Here is an 18,597-nt window from a genome sequence, read left to right on the forward strand (position 1 = left end):
CTTTCCCAGGAGACTTCTGACACTTCCATTCCATCGCTTAACAATGGCACTTACCACATAGTCTGAAGATCTCAGCCACTTTACAAATACAGATTAATTCAGCCTCATCACAATGCCATTCAGAGGTGGGCAGTTTTGTACAGTCACCCACAAGGCACACAGCAATAGAACACAGGCCTCCAGGGCACCATGTCCGCTGGGCCACAACTGGCTGGGATTAGACAGTCCTGCTTCCAAGGATTAGGGAATTCAGAGGCCCTTGTAAATGAACAACCTAAACCTGGCACTTTTAAATTGTAAAGAAAGGTTTGGGTGGTTGTTTTTTTTCAGATTTGGCAGAGTCTGTTCCCATAACCCATCGCTCAGCCCGTCTGCTCAGGGTGATCTTTTTCTTCCCCTTGAGCTGCTGTGGTCCAACCAAAGCATCAGCAGCCAGCTAGTCCTGTTGATCTGATGCCCCTTCTGCCATGCTGGAAGAGGGTCACCTGCAAGTCTCAAAGGGGGTGCCTTGCCTTGGTAGTTCAGCGTTGTGAGGAAATCTACAGTTCAAAGCAAAGCTGCACGAGAAGCAGAATTTCTAGGTGTGCTGTCCAGCTGGAAAAGGCAGCATGATATGGAGAAGGTTGGAAAAGCCAGTCGCCTTAATAAGCAACCTGGGATTAGATAGTTAAAAGGGGTGAATTCTAATCACCTGACTGCAGGTCCCTATTAGAACAAAAAATGGCATTTCTTCCATCTACTTATTTAATCCCTGCAGTAGTAAACCATCAGCCCACATGGTGAATGTAGTAGCCTCAGGCTAATTCAAATGAGGAGGAAGACAGCAAGAAAACATGGTGAGATGCCAGGGGAGGTTCCAAGATATTTTATCAAACGCTGGAGGGATTCTCCCTCCCGCTTCCCACCACTTTGGTTTGCAGAATAATTTTTCAAGAGCACATGTGCAGGCATATAAAGGGAACAGAACAATAAGGACCAGGGGACAGTACACTGTGTTCCTTTTGTGTACTGTTCAGAAAATAGATTAAAGAAACCAGGGATGATCCAGAGAGCACAGCAACCATCAAGACTCACAAAGAAGTTTGATCTGACCTTTTTCAGAAAGGGAGGTCAAACTAAAAGTCCTCAGGCTGGAAACTGCTTACCTAGGACTTGGAGATATTTCCCACTAGCAACACAAAATCAGGAATTGATAAGATTGAAATGAAATTAAGGCTACAACAGGAAGGGAGGACGGAAGGAATGAGCATCTGCATTTTCAGGGAACCAGTACATCATTGCATTATCCTGTCTGTTATACATACAAAGAACAGAAAACAGGCCAGGATGGCACCCTCCGTCTGATCAGTGAGATGGAAACTGGGTCCCTGGTATGATCACAATGCTCATTAGCATAAACTCTTGTGAATGGAGACATCTCCCCTCCTTTGCTCTTGCCATTCTACCTGCTTGTCTCTCCATCAGCGGCTGTTGTATCTTTCTGATTCTCAAGGTGATCAGCAGTTAAACACTGGAATTGCTCCCCTTTATCCCATCTGGATTCTTTGTTTCAGGTCCTTCTCTATTCTGAGTAGAATGATCATGCGTAAATGCATCGACACGTTCACTTTGTTCATGCATGAAGGAATCATGGCATTTCTCTTCCTAAACCCTCTTCCCCCACCCTTCTCTGACACCCCGTCATGTAGCTTCACCGTCGTTTGCATAATTTCCCTTTGCAGAAGGAAATAAAAACCTGCTTAAAGCACTGCTAGTCAATCAAACTAGGTTCAAAATATGCTTGCAGATTAGTTTTGATTGAATGTAAAACTAAGGAGATGAAGAGGGGTGCAGGACCCAAGCCATAATGGCCTTTACTGTGTAATTTGGTTTCATGTTCTGCACAAGAAAACATGTAAAATATGTAAACAGAGTTTTCCAAGATTGTAATGTAGCTTCAAAGCCACAGATACGCAGACATGCAGGGTGCTATTCTTCAGCAGAACGGAATGCCAGCCTCAAAACCACACACTCCTTTCTTTAAGCCTGAAAGTAAACTTTCTCATGCCAGCAGTGGAGAATTCATGTTTTTCTTTTAAATGAAGGCTTGTCTGGGCTGCTTGTCCAGAGTATTGTCAGCATTTAGGCCTATGTTGTCAGAAAAGGCCACTGACTTTGGGCATCACTCAGTTTTTGGATGTCCAACTCGAGGAACCTTAACGGGGTATGATTTCCAGGGGGTGGCTGCTTGCTCTGTCCATGTCTGAAAGTCAAGCCACTTACAGAGCTGCCTCATGTCAGGCACCCAAGATCACCAGCTGGATCTGAAAATGTAAGACCTTGGTGTTAGTGCTTCATCTGGTGTAAACAGTCCTGTGATCACTGGCCACCAGTGCCTCAAATAAGTGACAGAATATCAAGGAATCCCAAACGAGTGACCAGGTTGTTGTTCAACATTGGTCTTATGCCTGTATTTTCTCTGTTCCCTTTGAAATCACCTCAGTAGGAGTCTTGCTCCAAAAAAGCAGGCTTAACTCTCCTCACACATAACTCTGGTGAAAGCCGTGCAGTGTATCCAATAGTACCACTACGCCCTCAGGACCCAGCTTTCAAACATGGGTGCCTAAGGGCCTTGTTGTGAACATCTCACTCAGCACCTGTGACCAGCTATTGACACACACAGTCCTGCTGTCTGGGATGGGGGAGGCGGTGGAATCTGGGACAGCAGCACACAATTCAGCAGAGCATTTTCGTCTCCTCCTCAGCGGCTTTCAACGGAATTGCTCTTCTGTCTGACTCCTCGCTTATGTGCATAAGGGGTTCACAGTGAGGCTCAGAGCTGTTGCAAAGCTTTGCACTGCTAGCTGAGGGCCTTGAAGGGCTTCACTATCACTTGTTAATTCATCCTTCCATCACTCCTCTGAGGCAGGGCAGTCATGAGAAAACTGAAGCCCAGAGCAGAGGTGACAGGCTCAGTGTCATGTCGTGAATCTGAGCCAGGAGTTAAACTCACATGTCTTGATGCCCAGTGATATGCTTGATCTGTGGCCATAAAGAACACCTGCTTGTGAGCAAGCAGGTAATTATACTACGAAGCTGGTAATCACCTACGTTCCACACACCTGATTGTGTGCACACAGTAAGCTGCTTGCACCTGTACATTTCTGGTGAACTCAACTTGCCCACCTCAGGTTTCAAGAAGGGTCCTCTGCTTCCATTATAAGGGAACTTGTGTGAAGCTTGCCTGTGCTTGTGTTTGAATGCAGGCCCTTGAAGGCAACGAGTGGCAGATTTTCCAAGGTATTTAGGTGCTTAAAGAGGCTGAGAAGGATTTTGCACACAGAAGTCCCATTGAGTTTCAGAGAGAATTAGGTGTCTAACCTGGTTTGGAGCTGTGGAAATCTCACCAGACACCTATCTGCATCTTTGGGCACTTTAACCCTTGGAAAATCCAGCCTTCAGAACCAGGCAGCTCCCTTCCAGATACAGACCTGCCACAAACATTGGAAGAGAACGGTATTGGAATATGGAGATTCTGTTCTGTCCCAATTAACGATTTCCGAAAAAGGCTGGACCTGGAACAGTCGTGAGTTCTCTACAACCGGCACTTCTGTCCTCTGAGGGGGACTACTCCAGGGATACACTGAGACTGCAGGAGCTGTGAGCTGGGCTGCTGGGAGACACTGGGATTAATATATTAATGAATTCCCTTGCTGCCCTGGGAAGTTCTAGGGGAAAATGTTTCAAACACTCTTCTGGTTTCATTAATCAAAGTTCATCAGAGCTACCGGAGCTGTTCTGCAGTTTGATAAAAGTGATGGGGCTTTCCCAGACACCTGCAGCAAAATCACACTTGGATGCAGATGTGAACGGTTGCATGCCAAAGGAAGCAACTGGCTGCTGCTCTAGGAAGGGTCTCTTTGAAAGGCCCCGCTCATTTAAGGGAACTCCTGTATGTGATGGCAGTTTTGTTAGCCAGCAGTTTTAGTACAATTGCAAGAGCAGCCTGTGAAGCGTATGTACACTTTCTGGTTTACACCCCCCTTCACCGTCCTTGGGGGGTTGAGAAAAACAAGCCGCGTGACCATTTAATTTCCATTTGTGCTTGCTGACGTATGACTGCATTGTTGAGATGAGGCCAAAATACTTTGATTGTTGAAGTGCAAACGTATTGCACGCACACGTGCACCCTACAGCCATGCTCCCAGCACTACCTTTTTCCTTCTGGTCACTTATTTGTATTGCAAGGTGTCTCTTCTCTATGTATTTCCTCCAATTGAAATCTGGGGACAAGCCAGAGCAAACATGTTCCTCTTTCCGGGTGCCCTTAAGATTTGTGGCATATTGAAATTTTCACATCCCCAGTTGCTTTCCCTGGGTGTTTGTCTACCTGAGTATTACAGAGATTTGTGCAGTTTACAGAGAGAGAGAATACAGAAAGAGGGAGGAGGAGGAGTTGGTGCCATCACTTTTTCTTGCCTGTGGACGTGCTGTGTGTTGGGGGTGGTGTGTCTCTTATTGTCTTGATAAAAAACCCTACACACGACTGAAAAAACATGATTCTAACTCTGAAAATATAAGTCCCGGAAACTCATCATTTTCAGCACATGAAAACGTTTTGTTTTTTCAACACACAGATGTTTTTAAGTGAAAAATCGCTCCTTTGACCTTCCCTGAATGGGACCGTGTGGTCAGAGCTGACATTAACCACTGCACAACTGTTGCTTGCACCCACAGGCTAAACTTAGCCAGAAGCCTTCAGAGAACATGTGGAGTGCCTTTGCTGTCTCATTGTAACTCTCACGCTGCCATTGATGATTCTGTGGTTCTGTGCACTTGAGCTATTAAGGGAAAAAGATCGATGGCCAGATAGATATTTAGGGCCCAGAGCTGCAGTCCTGGAAGTCAACAGGAGTTCTGTTGAGCTATGCCTTGCAGAATTGGCCCTGCACATCCATTTCACTAGCTGAAAAATGCATTTTAATTTTCTGCTTGAAATTTTGTCCATTGTTTGGGTGGGTTCAAGTGTCTTTCTTTGCCCAAGTATCTTTTTAGTCAATATGTTCTTACTGCAGGCACCTAATATTCATACTACAGCTCCTTTTGGATTAATGGTTGTTGCTGTCTGGATTGCTACAGCTGAATGTAGATTTTATTTATCTAGCTCAGTCTTTGCTATCCTGTTGTGCAGGGCTAGGGAGGAAGTGAAAGGTACCGGGTAGATTGTAACAGGCCCTATTCCACTCAGACTTGCACGGGTGCTTACCCTGAGTCACTCCATCAAATCGGGACCATTGAGATCTTTTTTGCAATTTTGTATACCTAAATTTGTGCCACTTTTCTCCTGTTGTTGGCATCTCGCATTCATAATGCCACTTGAAGCCAAACGGGTTCCTCCTTAAAAGATGCTTTCCTCTGTCCCGTGGCTGTAAAGCCAGTTGAATGAGATTGCTTATCATTATAATAACACTATTACCACAAACCCAGCAAGCTGTTACATGAGTGTTTGGTATAGTGGTGCTAGCTTGTCCCATTTGGAGACATTTAAATTAAAATCCCAACTGTGCTGATGGTAATGGTCTGGCTAGTGTCTTATGTTTACAATTGCCTCCTCTTGGACAGGGTATACAATCTGCTAAAGCATTTAGCAAATCTGTGACGGCGTCACACTTTTGTGGATGGCAGTGTGAAAGGTGGATGCAGGAGTTACTGCCGCTGACCATGTACTTGAGTTTTAATGGGAGTGACCAGAGACTTTTGAAGCTAAAGGTACAAAGGTCCTATATTGAGCTGTATCCAACATGCTTCATGGACTTTTTATGTATATAGCTGGCGTTTGTAATCTGTTTGGACATTTCAACCAGTGCCCTCTCCTAGTGGAAACCAGCCATTATTTACACTCTAAATATAATAACTGCCTCCGCTAGAACAGTTCCTAACAGGGCTAGCACAGGTGATGCAACAGTTCCAATGCAACAGCTTTATTCCAAAGTACTCAGTTGAATAAACAATAACCCTGTGATATATCTCAACAGGAACACATGGCAAAATTATACTACACAGAATACACCCAGGCTTCAGATGAGCTCAGATTCTTTCTTGCTTTGCACTTTGTGCCATCACTTACTTACACCCACTCTGACTTTGCACTTGTGTAAACGATTCATTTTTGATGCAGGGTACTCATGCATTTCACTTGGGTGCCTAGAGCTACCTAAGAAATTGGGGCGTGTGACATAATGGTATTTATTCAACAAGGATATGGCAGTTCTAATTTTTTTTAGTTAGTAGGGCTGAATGAAATGTTTGCAGTGAGTCTCTGACCATTGCAAAATCACCTGTTTTGCAGTTTTATTATAAATTTGAAACTCAAGCCAGCTTTGCCAAAAGGTTTGCCATAAGATCACTGACCTCTTGAGCGTGCTCGGGTGTGGATCCAGGCCAGTTGGGGCCTGGTTCTGAGCCAGTGGGGGCTAATTTATGGTTTAGTATTGATACCAGATGAAGTTCATGGTTTCATGTGATTTTGATTTGAAATTTATTCGGTTTTGAATGAACTTGCTTTGCGTTTGGGGGTATATTAGAACCAGAAATTCAAAGCAAAACTCAGAATGTGCAAACCCAAATGGATTAAAAAAACAAACATAATGTTCACACACAGCTTTTGGAAATGAAATAAGCACATTTTGCATAAGGCTGTAATTAATAACACCTTGGGTCACATAGTCATTTCAAGCATGCTTACATCTTGGACCAGATCCTCAACTGATGTAAATTAATCTAGCTCCAATGGAAGATCTATTAATTAGATAACCTGTTTATATACAGCACACCCAATGTACATTTCCCTTAAGAACAAATATTATAACTTTTGTTGCTGTTAATATAAAGGACACTGATCCGCATCTCCATTAAACCAGTGCAAATCCGGTATAACTCCACTGAAGCTAATGCAGTAACACCATTTCCAAAGCAATGCAAGTGAGATTAGTAATGGTGTTTTGAAATGTATAAAGATCTCATTTCAATGAACCAAACAAAACCCCTTACTGGAAAACAGGGATTCATCGCTAGGAAAACTGCTATAATGTAGATGAAAGGGGCAATTAGCCAAGACAGCAGTGAGTCTATGTACTGACAGACCAATAGCACAGTAACTTTTAAGCCACAGATGCCATCGGCTGTACCAGATTCAAATGGAAACTATTCATGTTGAAAACTGGCTCAAGCGCCTGGTGCTAGGATTTTGTACTGCTGTACAGGAGACATAGGTTTGATTCCCAGTCCTAGAGCCAAATTCAACTCTTAGTTACATTGGTGAAATTGACAGATGAAATTTCATCTCGCTTCCGAGCCAACAGAATCTGGGAGTAATATAGAATCAGCGTGTTCACCCAGGGGGTGGAACAGCCTCCACTGAATTAAGCAGACTGTTGATGAGCTGCATACAGTTCTTTGGCGTGGAGGACCGTGGCCATGCCATGGGTTTTTCTCAGTCTGCCCCTCAGATCTGTGAAAATCTGGGGAACGTACAAGAAAAACAGGCAAGTGAAGCACAGATTTATAATGGACTGAACAGTCTGAATGAAATCTCCCTAAATCTTCAGCCAGAAGTTTACAAGCAAACTAAAACTGAGGCTTTGCTGAATTTCTAAGATGTTCAGATAAATTTTGCCTCGGCGCTTCTTAGTGTGGAACAGGACAAGAACTAAGACTTCTCCATACTAGGAGAGAGGCTGTTCTTTGGGTGTTTCTGGACTGGAATTGAAACTGAATAGCTGGATATCTCATGAGTAAGCCTGTTCCTGTGAGATTTCCATCCCAGCTTTGCAGACTCCTTAGGCTTGGATAGTTCAGATAAACTGCCAGATTATTGGGTGTTTGTTTGAACCCAAACTCTGACCCTTTTAATGGTTCACTCATCACTGGTATAGACAGTTTCACCTTCCTGTAACCTCAAGTCCCACTTCTTTGCCTAAATGAGGAGCAAATAGCAGCAGTTTGGAGCCATTCGTACAGACTGGACTCATGGTACAGTAGTAGGCAAATCATGTCATGCATATGTGGCAGGCATCCTGGCTTTAATATTAGGTAATAAGCAGGCAGGAGCCTCTCTGAAAACCATCTGCTGCAGCTGTGTGTCTTTATTGGATAAAATTAGTCTTAGGCTGGTAAAAATACATCTACGAGATATATGAGAGAGTCTGAGCATCTGTTGGTCTGGGTCCAGCAGTGTGTCTGTCACTTAGTTTGTTCAAGAACTCCTCCTAAACGGTAAGAGCTAGGACTACCAAATTCAACAGGCAGCTTCCTCTTATCCTGACTTAAAGCAAGACCAGAGTTTGATTGTGCCAGTACAATGAGATGTGCATGCAATGCAACACTTTCTCATCAAATGGGAAGGGAGGGCTGTAACCGAGGGACAGGTATACTCCCAAATGACCTGAAGGGGACACCAAGAAAGCAGCTGGCAGCCCGATTGCATGGCTCCCACCTCCCTGGCTTGACCCTGGGGAGCAGCCGGCAGCTGGGTAGAGTGACCCCGCCATCTTAGGGTGCCCAAAGGGGGAGGCCAACAGCCGGGCTGCATCACCCTGACCACCCTCTGCTTTGAGCCTCCCATCCCCTCCTATACCTTCCAACCCCCTGCCCTGAGTAGCTTGCCTTTTGCCATGTTCCCCTCCTCATCCCCCAACTCTGACTCCTGCACTCCTCTCTAGCCCCAGCCATGAGCCCCTCCTACCTCCCCAACCCTGATTCCTGCACCCCAACACTCCCAACACTGTACTGAGCTTCCCCACCCAAACACTATCCTACCCTGAGGACCTGAGCAATGGCAAGTAAATCTTCTCGTGTGTGTGTGTGTGTATATATTTGTGAATATATTCTCTTGGTGACTGTGGAGGACAAACCTCTAATCCTGACACCAAAGGGTTAAATATTTCATTTTGGAGGGATACACTAAAATGTTTCCTAGGTCTGCGTTTGAGATTCTTTGGCACTGCTTTTTCAAAGCTGGCCTGCAGTCAGATTTGCTGGGGTGAATGTAAAGAACATTCTGCAGGGAGGCCAGCTAGAAACTTTAGAAATGGAACTGTTTTCGATTATTGTTGTTGTTGTTATTAGTGGCAATTCTTTCGCTAGCTCCCTGAGCAACTGAATGCATCCAGTGTGTCCTCCAGCAGGTTCGATGTTGATCAGAGAGGTTTTCCTAGCCTCTGTTGTTATAGCTGTTCCGCACTGGGTGAACCAAACGTCTAGGGCAATATCTACACAACAAAGAAAAACCAGTGGCTGGCCTGTGCTGTTTCACTGCTGTGAAGGCTTCTGGGCTCAGACTGGCACCCAAGCTCTGGGACTCTCCCACCTCAGAGAGTCCCAAAGCCCAGGCTCCACTCAAGCCCAGGCATCAACACAAAAAAGCCCTGCAAGTCTGAATCAGCTGACACAGGCCAACCTCAGGTGTCTAATAGATGTGTAGACGTACCCTGTTTCCAGCAGCGTGCCAAGTGCATCGCCACTCATGCCGTCGGTACTGGCCTCCGTCAGCTGCTAGGCCTTCAGATGCTAACTTATCATAGAATCATAGAATACTAGGACTGGAAGGGACCTCGAGAGGTCATCGAGTCCAGTCCCCTGCCCTCATGGCAGGATCAAATACTGTCTAGAACATCCCTGATAGACATTTATCTAACCTACTCTTAAATTTCTCCAGAGATGGAGATTCCACAACCTCCCTGGGCAATTTATTCCAGTGTTTGACTACCCTGACAGTTAGGAATTTTTTCCTAATGTCCAACCTAAACCTCCCTTCCTGTAGTTTAAGCCCATTGCTTTTTGTTCTATCCTCAGAAGCCAAGATGACCAAGTTTTCTCCTTCCTCCTTATGACACCCTTTCAGATATCTGAAAACTGCTATCATGTCCCCCCTCAGTCTTCTCTTTTCTAAACTAAACAAACCCAATTCTTTCAGCCTTCCTTCATAGGTCATGTTCTCTAGACCTTTCATCATTCTCGTTGCTCTTCTCTGGACCCTCTCCAGTTTCTCCATATCTTTCTTGAAATGTGGTGCCCAGAACTGGACCCAATACTCCAACTGAGGCCTAACCAGCGCAGAGTAGAGAGGAAGAATGACTTCTCGTGTCGTGCTCACAACACACCTGTTAATGCATCCCAGAATCATGTTTACTTTTTTTGCAACACCATCACACTGCTGACTCATATTCAGCTTGTGGTCCATTATAACCCCTAGATCCCTTTCTGCCGTACTTCTTCTTAGACAGTTGCTTCCCGTTCTGTATGTGTGAAACTGCTTGTTCCTTCCTAAGTGGAGCACTTTGCATTTGTCTTTATTAAGCTTCATCCTGTTTACCTCAGACCATTTCTCCAATTTGTCCAGATCATTTTGAATTATGACCCTATCCTCCAGAGCAGTCGCAACCCCTCCCAGTTTGGTATCATCTGCAAACTTAATAAGCGTGCTTTCTATGCCAATATCTAAATCATTGATGAAGATATTGAATAGAACCAGTGCCAAAACAGACCTCTGCAGAACCCTACTTGTTATGCCTTTCAAGCAGGATTGAGAACCATTAATAACTACTCTCTGAGTATGGTTATCCAGCCAGTTATGCACCCACCTTATAGTAGCCCCATCTAAGTTGTATTTGCCTAGTTTATTGATAAGAATATCATGTGAGACCGTATCAAACGCCTTACTAAAGTCTAGGTATACCACATCCACCGCTTCTCCTTTATCCACAAGACTCGTTATCCTATCAAAGCTATCAGATTGGTTTGACATGATTTGTTCTTTACAAATCCATGCTGACTGTTCCCTATCACCTTGCCACCTTCCAAGTGTTTACAGATGATTTCCTTAATTACTTGCTCCGTTATCTTCCCTGGCATAAAAGTTAACGTAACTGGTCTATAGTTTCCTGGGTTGTTCTTATTTCCCTTTTTATAAAGAAGGGCACTATATTTGCCCTTTTCTAGTCTCCTGGAATCTCTCCTGTCTCCCATGATTTTCCAAAGATGATAGCTAGAGGCTCAGATACCTCCTCTGTCAGCTCTTTGAGGATCCCAGTAATCACCAAAGATATGACCAGACTAATTAAAACCTGCTGCTGCCTGCTGAGTCAGGCTAATGGGGCTTCCAGTCAGTGGCATTTAAATGCAGTGCGCACATACGTTCAGATGCTGGGCTCAAGTGAAAAATGTGTGACTGGGGCTGGCATGATGAGGAAAGCTTGCAGATACTCTAGGTACAGGATTTTAATTGTTACAGTTCCAAATGAGCAATAGCAGCTCTTGATTGGGTTCCTCTGCTGTCCAGTCAAGGGTTTAGGCCAGGGGTGGGGAACCTCAGGCCAGGGAGCCAGATGTGGCCTCCTGCTTACTTGGATCCAGCCCCTGAGGCTCAGCCCCCACCCCAGAATTGAGGAGCCTGCGCTGATGCTTCAGCCCAACTACTGCCCCACCACGGGGCTGAAGCACACAAAATCTACTAGGCTGGGACCCTCTTGGCTCAGGTGTGGGAGGAGAAAGTGGGAAGTGTCTTTTTCCTTCTCAGTCGAGGACCACGTCCATGAAGGAGATATATGTATATCCAATACTATATTGCTTTACACTTGTGTGCGATGCCTGACTGATTTTTTTCTGTGGGTCAGTGGTCCCCGACCCAGAAGAGGTTCCCCACCCCAGTTTAGGCTCTTCAGGGCTAGTGAGTGTGCTGCCTGCTGCAGCCCCAGTGTCCACGCAAAGCCAATAGGAGTTGCCTATTTCCAAGCCAGGCTCCCTTTGTGGGGTGTGTCGATTTCATTGAGGCTCCTCTGCAGCAGCTCCCGGCCCAGCTACTCCTCTTAAGCATGGCTCCTACTTGCACAAGACACTGTAACCCTGCTCCACAGCCACAGCAGCTCCCTGGCTTCTGTTGCAGCCGATTCTGTATGCAGTGCCCAGTGGGTTTCTCTTCCCCACAGCTCCTGGCTACTCAGGCCGTTGCAGCTTCAAAGTCATTGGACATGCTGGTTCAGGGCCTTTCATGGGGTCTGTCCCTGGCCCAATGGGAGGGAGATGTGCTGTGGGGAGGGGGCTGATGGGAACTGTAGTTTCCTGCTGAGCAGATCCATCATGCTTCCTACACATCCTCTGCAAGACCTTGTGTCCGTGCACAAATACACCTGTCACCGTGAGTTGTAACAGTGGAACCCATTGGATTCATTTGGGGCTTGCTGTTTTGCAAACAATACTGTGTTCAGTATCACGAAGGATCCCAAAACAATGTATTACTGCAAGCCTACAAATAGGACTAGTGCTGAAATATAAGATGAAGCAGTGGACTCCTCAGAGTGCACCCCAAAATCACACATCAGTAGAGCCCCGCGTGGATACAAAATGTGTATCCCATATCCGCATCTGTGTCTGCAAAAATGAGCTACGGATATCCACATCAAGATCCACGGATTCAGATATCCATGGATATAAGGTAGGTATCTGCAGATTTGCAGGGCTCTAGATACAAAATTTGTATCTGCTTTCATATTCATTATCTGCAAAACTGAGCTGCATATTATCTGCAGATGCGGATACCCACAGATACGCACAGATTGGCGGGGCTCTATATACCTGCCTAGCCTAAAGAAACATGAGATCCCCTTTAAACTCTCTCACCCAAAAGCCACCCTGCTCGTAGTCAGCAGATAGGAAATGGTGCAGGCGTGATTTGGAGAAAATGAAAACAGATCGGCTCGTACGTTGTGGTCTTGTCTATGCATTGGAGATTTGCCCCACTTACAGCCATCTGAAGCCACCAACCTAGATAACTGTGCTGGTCCAAACTCCTGGTATAGATAGGCACAGCTGCTATTAATTGCACATTTTGCCTTATGCGCGTTTCAAGTAGGAGTGTCGCTTGATGCATTTGGGGGTTACATTGGTGCAGCTGGAATTCCCCATGTGTCTGTGGCAGTCTGGCCAACCTCCCTGAAGGGAAATGGCTAGGTTGAATGGTAAATAACCCAGGCATGGTTGCTTACAGAGGCAGATCCTTCACATGCCTATGTACTTGCATAGTATGGCATGGCATCCGAGTGCTTCACTGTCTTTGATGGATTTTTATCCTCACAACATCCCCGTGCCACAGGAAACTCCCTTCTCATAGTAAGGGATGAAGCTAGAGCACATTGGTGCTGTTGGCCATCATGTACGCTGACAAGTATGCTTGCTAGGAGCATCTTCCACACAAGTAACCCATGCAGTTGTTTTGAGGCAGTCAGTAGTTGGCTAGAATGCTGAGGGTGAAATCTGTCAGAGTGTGGGACAGTTCTTCTAATGAGGTTGTTATGGAACTTACCCACACTAGGGAAATTTGCTATCACTTGCTAACTCCAGTGTTCCTAATAGTACTGGGATAGAAGAGGCACCCATTACCAATGAATGCCACATCAATTAGATTTTCTCAGAGTCCTATCAGTCACAGCTTTCCCCTTGATCTGGTTTGGTGATGGGCCAGTCTCAGAAGGCCAGGATGCTTATCTGAACTTTTTTCAAACTAGCCAAAGCTACGGAATCTGCCCAATTGAAGTAGAAATCTCCGAGGAGCAGGGTTTCTTGTGAGATGATAAGGATTCAGCTTATGCTCCCAGAGAGAACCAGAAAGAGCTTAGATTCACAGAAAGTGAAAACGAGGTATTTAAAAGTTATCCGAGTTTTTCTGGTCCTCAACAATGGTTTATTTTGGGTTTTGTTCAAATTTTTGGTGAAGGTCTGGGCCTGTTCTTAATATTGGTTCTCACACATCTATTAAGTGGCATTTAAAATGAGCCAAACCCCAGCACTCCTGTTTCTCTCAACCAGCTTTTTGTGCTGATAGAGTTAGTAGAGAGAGACGAAGAAGAACAAAACCATAGAAAAGCAATGAGATCTTTGTTCGTGCAGTTCTATGACCATTTAAATTGCAGATGTGGGTAAGATACATTTCTTAACTGGATAGATATGAAAATAAAACCCATACTCCCAACAAGAGAAATGCTGCTGAAAAGGCAAGAAAGGAGAATTGCGAAATGATACATGTCGAATAGTTGGACTGGATTTCAAATGCCAAAGATAGTTTATGTAAAGTCTTGCACTGTTGTAAAATGTAACACTATCCACTGGCTAGCCTCAATGAAGCTTGGTCCAGTTGTTTAAAAAAACAACAACTAAAAATCTTCTTTCAGCCCATTAAAGCTGATTTATGTTTTGTGCATAGATTCCTCTGCACTGGGCCTTTAGGGATTCAAATTATAGAAGCCATTACCTCACTTTTGGCCAATCCAATTGCTCCATTTCCAAGCATTCCAAGCACTCGCCTGCCGAGACCGGGAATGGAGTTTGATGCACAATTACTGAATGGACAATGCATTTTTCACTATCAAAATAGCTCTGCTATTATGCTCAGTTCCCATTTTATAAACAACAGCAGCTACAGTGGTGTGGTTTAAGGCAATGGGTTACTTTCAGTGAATTGTCTTGGGAGTTCCCAGTTGAGGCCTCAGTTTTGCAGTTAGACCTGCTCCTGCACCCGACAGGACACAGCGCTGCCTAGTGCCGGCGCCTGGGCTTGTGACTCCTCTTGCAGAGTCAGGGCCTTGTATTATGAATCTCTCATAGGCTCATTTCTGGGAGAGCAGTCACATGGTTAACACAACCTGGAGCCTGGCCTAACAGTTTGGATTCTTGTCTCTGTTACCAACTTGTGTGACCGTGCGGACAACACGTCATCTCCAGATAATAATGTTACTGCGTTGCAGAGGGGCATTGGGATCCTTGAATGGAAGGCATCCTACACATGCAGTTGCAGTTTTAATGTTCAAAGTGCTGCAGCTTTGCTGTTCTTCCACTCCGTTTTCTCCAGAGGCAGCACTATGGAGGCTAATAATTCCCAGCCACATATGTACATTTAAAAAACAAGCTCACTTAGCTGTGATGTTGCAAGAGAAAATCCATGTAATTTCCTGAAGATTATTTTTCATGTCTTCCATACTGACTGTGCTGTGGGTTTCTTATGCACTTAAATCCCTCTGTCCTTCTCCGAGCGCTTTTCACCCAGACCCCCATTTCAGCTATGCCAGATTTGCTCTTTAGCAGAATGGAGAGGTTTGAGGATAATCCTTTTCACCTTTGCCTCTCCGTGGTTGCTGTGGGGTGAATGGTAGAGGTGAGAAGAAGGTCATTTTTATTAAAGAAACGAATGAATCAGATCACCATTTTCCTATTGGCGCCCATTTGGAGTTGGGTTGCGGAGGCAGTGTTTTCCTGACTGTATATTCTCATGCTCATCTGTAGCCACTCTGACGAGAGAGCTAGACACGTGCAGGTTTTAAATAGAGACACCGTGTGCATTCATAATCTCCTATCTATCAGCGTGTCTAAGAGGCAGGGTAGGTGAGGTAATGTCTTTTATTGGCCCAACTTCTATACCAGCTTTTGAACTACACAGTCTTTTCTGGATCTAGGGAAGGAGTGTTTCAAAAGCTGGTGCCTCCCCTAAAACATAATGATCTAATAAAAACTATTATCTCACCTACCTAGTTTCTCCTCTCCTGGGACCAACAGCACTGCAAATATCTCCCCACCCATCTGTTATTTTACTTCTTAGATTTCACTGGGCGCAGAGTTAGATTGGGCCCTTTTGAAAACTCTACCCTTAAGCAATTAATCACAAAGGGAAACTTTCTTTTGGCAAATCCAGCACTGCCAGGAGTGTAGTGCTCCTGTTACTGATGCCACTGGTGTAGATGACCTAAAAGTAATGATTTCTAATAACTGAATGGTATTAAAAGCAGCATTTTTGGTTATCGTGGCACCAGTATCCCTTTGGACAGTCATATCAATTTTGTTCTTGAATGTGAATCTCTTGTGACATTTCCCTGTACTGGTCAGGTGTGCCGAACCAAGGTGATGGACCTGAGCGATGTGGTGTCTCAGTATGCTTGGTATCCCTGCACAGCCAACTTCCCGTATTCACATTTGACTCAGACCATTTTCTGGCTCAAGGTAAGAGATGCGCACATACCAGTGCAGTGACATTCCTTTCTTTGACTTACCTTTTCTTGCAAAATTTGAAGAAAAAAAAAGGGGTTGAACATAGGCAAAAGGACAAATTGGAAGAGGAGACTTATGTGTGATACTTTGGATGTTGCTTTAAAAAAATAAAAAACATGAATCGATCCAGTTCTGCGCCTGATTCTGTTTTCTTCTTCTACCCCAGGCATATTTTTCTCAGCCCATGGTAGCTGCTGCTATCATTGTCCACTTGGTCACCGATGGAACAAACTACCTAGATCAGAAGCAAGAAACCATCACTGTGCAATTGTTTGACACTAAGAAGCAAAGCCATGATCTTGGTAAGAAGGTTTTAGACAGAGCTTTGCCTTTCTTCTTCCATAGGGTTCCTCTGTTTGCTGCTCCCTAATTCACAGAGTAAAGCCAGTACCCGTGTTCAGCTTTCCCGCCAGCATCTTGGTGTGGTTAGAGCAGAGAGCCAGCTGGAAAACATACCCATTTCAGGCTCCAAGAGCTGGGGTTTATGGCACATCTGTGCTGCTAGATAGGTAGGGTCATGCCCACTGAGACTACTCATCAGCCAATCACTGTAGATTCTCGGAAGTGATCAGCTCACCTGTAGGCGTCAAAATAAGGGTTTGAAAGTGCCCTTCACCCAGCAGCTCCCGTGAAGCTGTGATGGGCGCATTTTCAACAGAGCTCAGCAGGTTGAGCGTCTGGCCCTGACGATGGGCGCTGAGCCCTTTGGAATAAACTATCCAAAAGCCTCTTCCTGCCATCCCTGCAGCCTTTGTCGGTGGCTTCTGTTGAAGCTGCAGCCCCCAAAACCCGAAGAAGCCCTTTTGACGCTGCTGTTATCCACATACCATGTTGGCGGGGAAGGGAGTAGCCTTTGAAGATGTTCTGATGGCTGGAATGCAGAAGAATTATCACTGTTTTCAGAATCTCTCCTAAATTATCCCCCCCTCTGGATTTTCTTACCCCGTTGTGTCTGTAAGGAGGAGGAGGAAGGAGACCAGGCAGAAGGATCTTTAACTCAAAACTAAACCTTGTCACTGGGTAGGAATCAAAGGCGAGCCTCTAGGGGTTCAGTGGCAGAGGTTACACCGGAAAAGGCGACTCCCATTTAGCACTGAATGAAACTTACCCAGATAAACCCAGCGCCCTGCTCTAGCTCTGTGGTTCTCAACCTGCGTCCTGCCACTAGTGGCCCAATTAGCACAGAGCTGTGGGCCATGGGGCATCCACACAGCCATACAGGGAACATTGGCTGTGGCCAACAATGGTCAATCGGCTGAGAACCACTGCTCTAGCTGAAGGGGTCACCTCACGACAGTCCTGTAGCACAACACACCTTGAATTAGCAGCATCCTCCCCCTTTCACAGCAGAGTCGCTAGTAGTAGTCCTGTAGTTGACTCCTCCTTACAGATAAATGACAGCGAGTGTCTAACATACAATGATCTGGGCAAACAGATTGATCTGTGGGGGCAGAAAGAGAGAAAGGGAAGCAGGGATAAAGTTATAGGCATGGAAACTAGAAGTGTGGGGGGCTGCAGCACCCCCTGGTTGTAGGTGGGACTGCACTGCCAGCATCCTCCCCCCATTGCAGCTGCTGGCCCTAGGGCTCTACTCCTGGCCTCACACTCACCCCCAGCTCAGACAGCGGTAAGGGGCTGGCTTTCACATCCCCACTACTAAGTGTTCCCATGCCACTGGGTCAAGGGCAAAGCTTTGAGATCCTGCAAGAAGTTCCATCCTGAGCTTGGCTCTCTGCAAATCTTCACCATTAAGAGGCTCTCTTCATCATGGAAAAGCCCCTCTGACCACCTGAGTAGTGGAGAGCCAGCTAGATTGCTTTTTAGCTGAATGGAAGAGAGAAATGTACAAAACCCAGCGTGGCCATTCTTACTTAGGCAAAACTCCCATGTACTTCAATGACAATTTTACTGATGGCAGGATCCGGTCCATTCTGTTCCCTTGTGCTTGAATGTTCTTGAATCCATAAAGACAGACTAAATTGAAAGAAGCCTAGAGGAATTGTTTTAGGGAAGTTCTGTGGCATATATTAAAACAGGAGGTCAGACCAGGTGATCAAATTGCATCTTCTGGCCTTTTTGTACGTACAGAGAGTCTTAGGGTATTCCTCTTTTGAGATAGGAATGCAAATGCAGATGAACAAAATTGCAAATGAAGCGCGGATTTGAATTCCCCATGCTTCATTTGCACAATCGTGTCCGGGCACTATTTCGAAATACGCTATTTTGAAAAAAGAAATGTGGTCTAGACATGGTTATTTCGACAGAAAACCCTTCTTTCGAAATTACCTTTAAATCTCATTTTATAAGGAATAAGGGTAATTTCGAAAGAAGGGTTTTCTTTTGAAATAACCACATCTAGACTGAGTTTCTTTTTTCGAAAGAGGGTATTTCAAAATAGTGCCCGGACGTGATTATGCAAATGAAGCACGAGAAATTCAAATCCACGCTTCATTTGCAATTTCATTCATCTGTATTTGCATTCCTCTCTCGACAGGGGAATGCAGTGTAGACATACCCTTAGGTACAGAG

At 45.2% G+C, this 18,597-nt stretch overlaps 1 protein-coding gene across 3 annotated transcripts in view; it reads left to right on the forward strand.

The window, feature by feature from the left end:
* Positions 1-18,597, forward strand: part of PAPPA (pappalysin 1) — a 242,284-nt gene that overhangs the window by 148,905 nt on the left and 74,782 nt on the right. For all 3 annotated transcript variants that reach the window (XM_075905988.1, XM_075905990.1, XM_075905989.1), the window contains 2 exons: positions 15,907-16,020; positions 16,235-16,370. In XM_075905988.1, the coding sequence (XP_075762103.1) occupies positions 15,907-16,020; positions 16,235-16,370 (250 nt within the window). The remainder of the gene's footprint in view (positions 1-15,906; positions 16,021-16,234; positions 16,371-18,597) is intronic.

Source organism: Pelodiscus sinensis, chromosome 22 (genome assembly GCF_049634645.1).
Source record: "Pelodiscus sinensis isolate JC-2024 chromosome 22, ASM4963464v1, whole genome shotgun sequence".
NCBI lineage: Eukaryota > Metazoa > Chordata > Testudines > Trionychidae > Pelodiscus > Pelodiscus sinensis.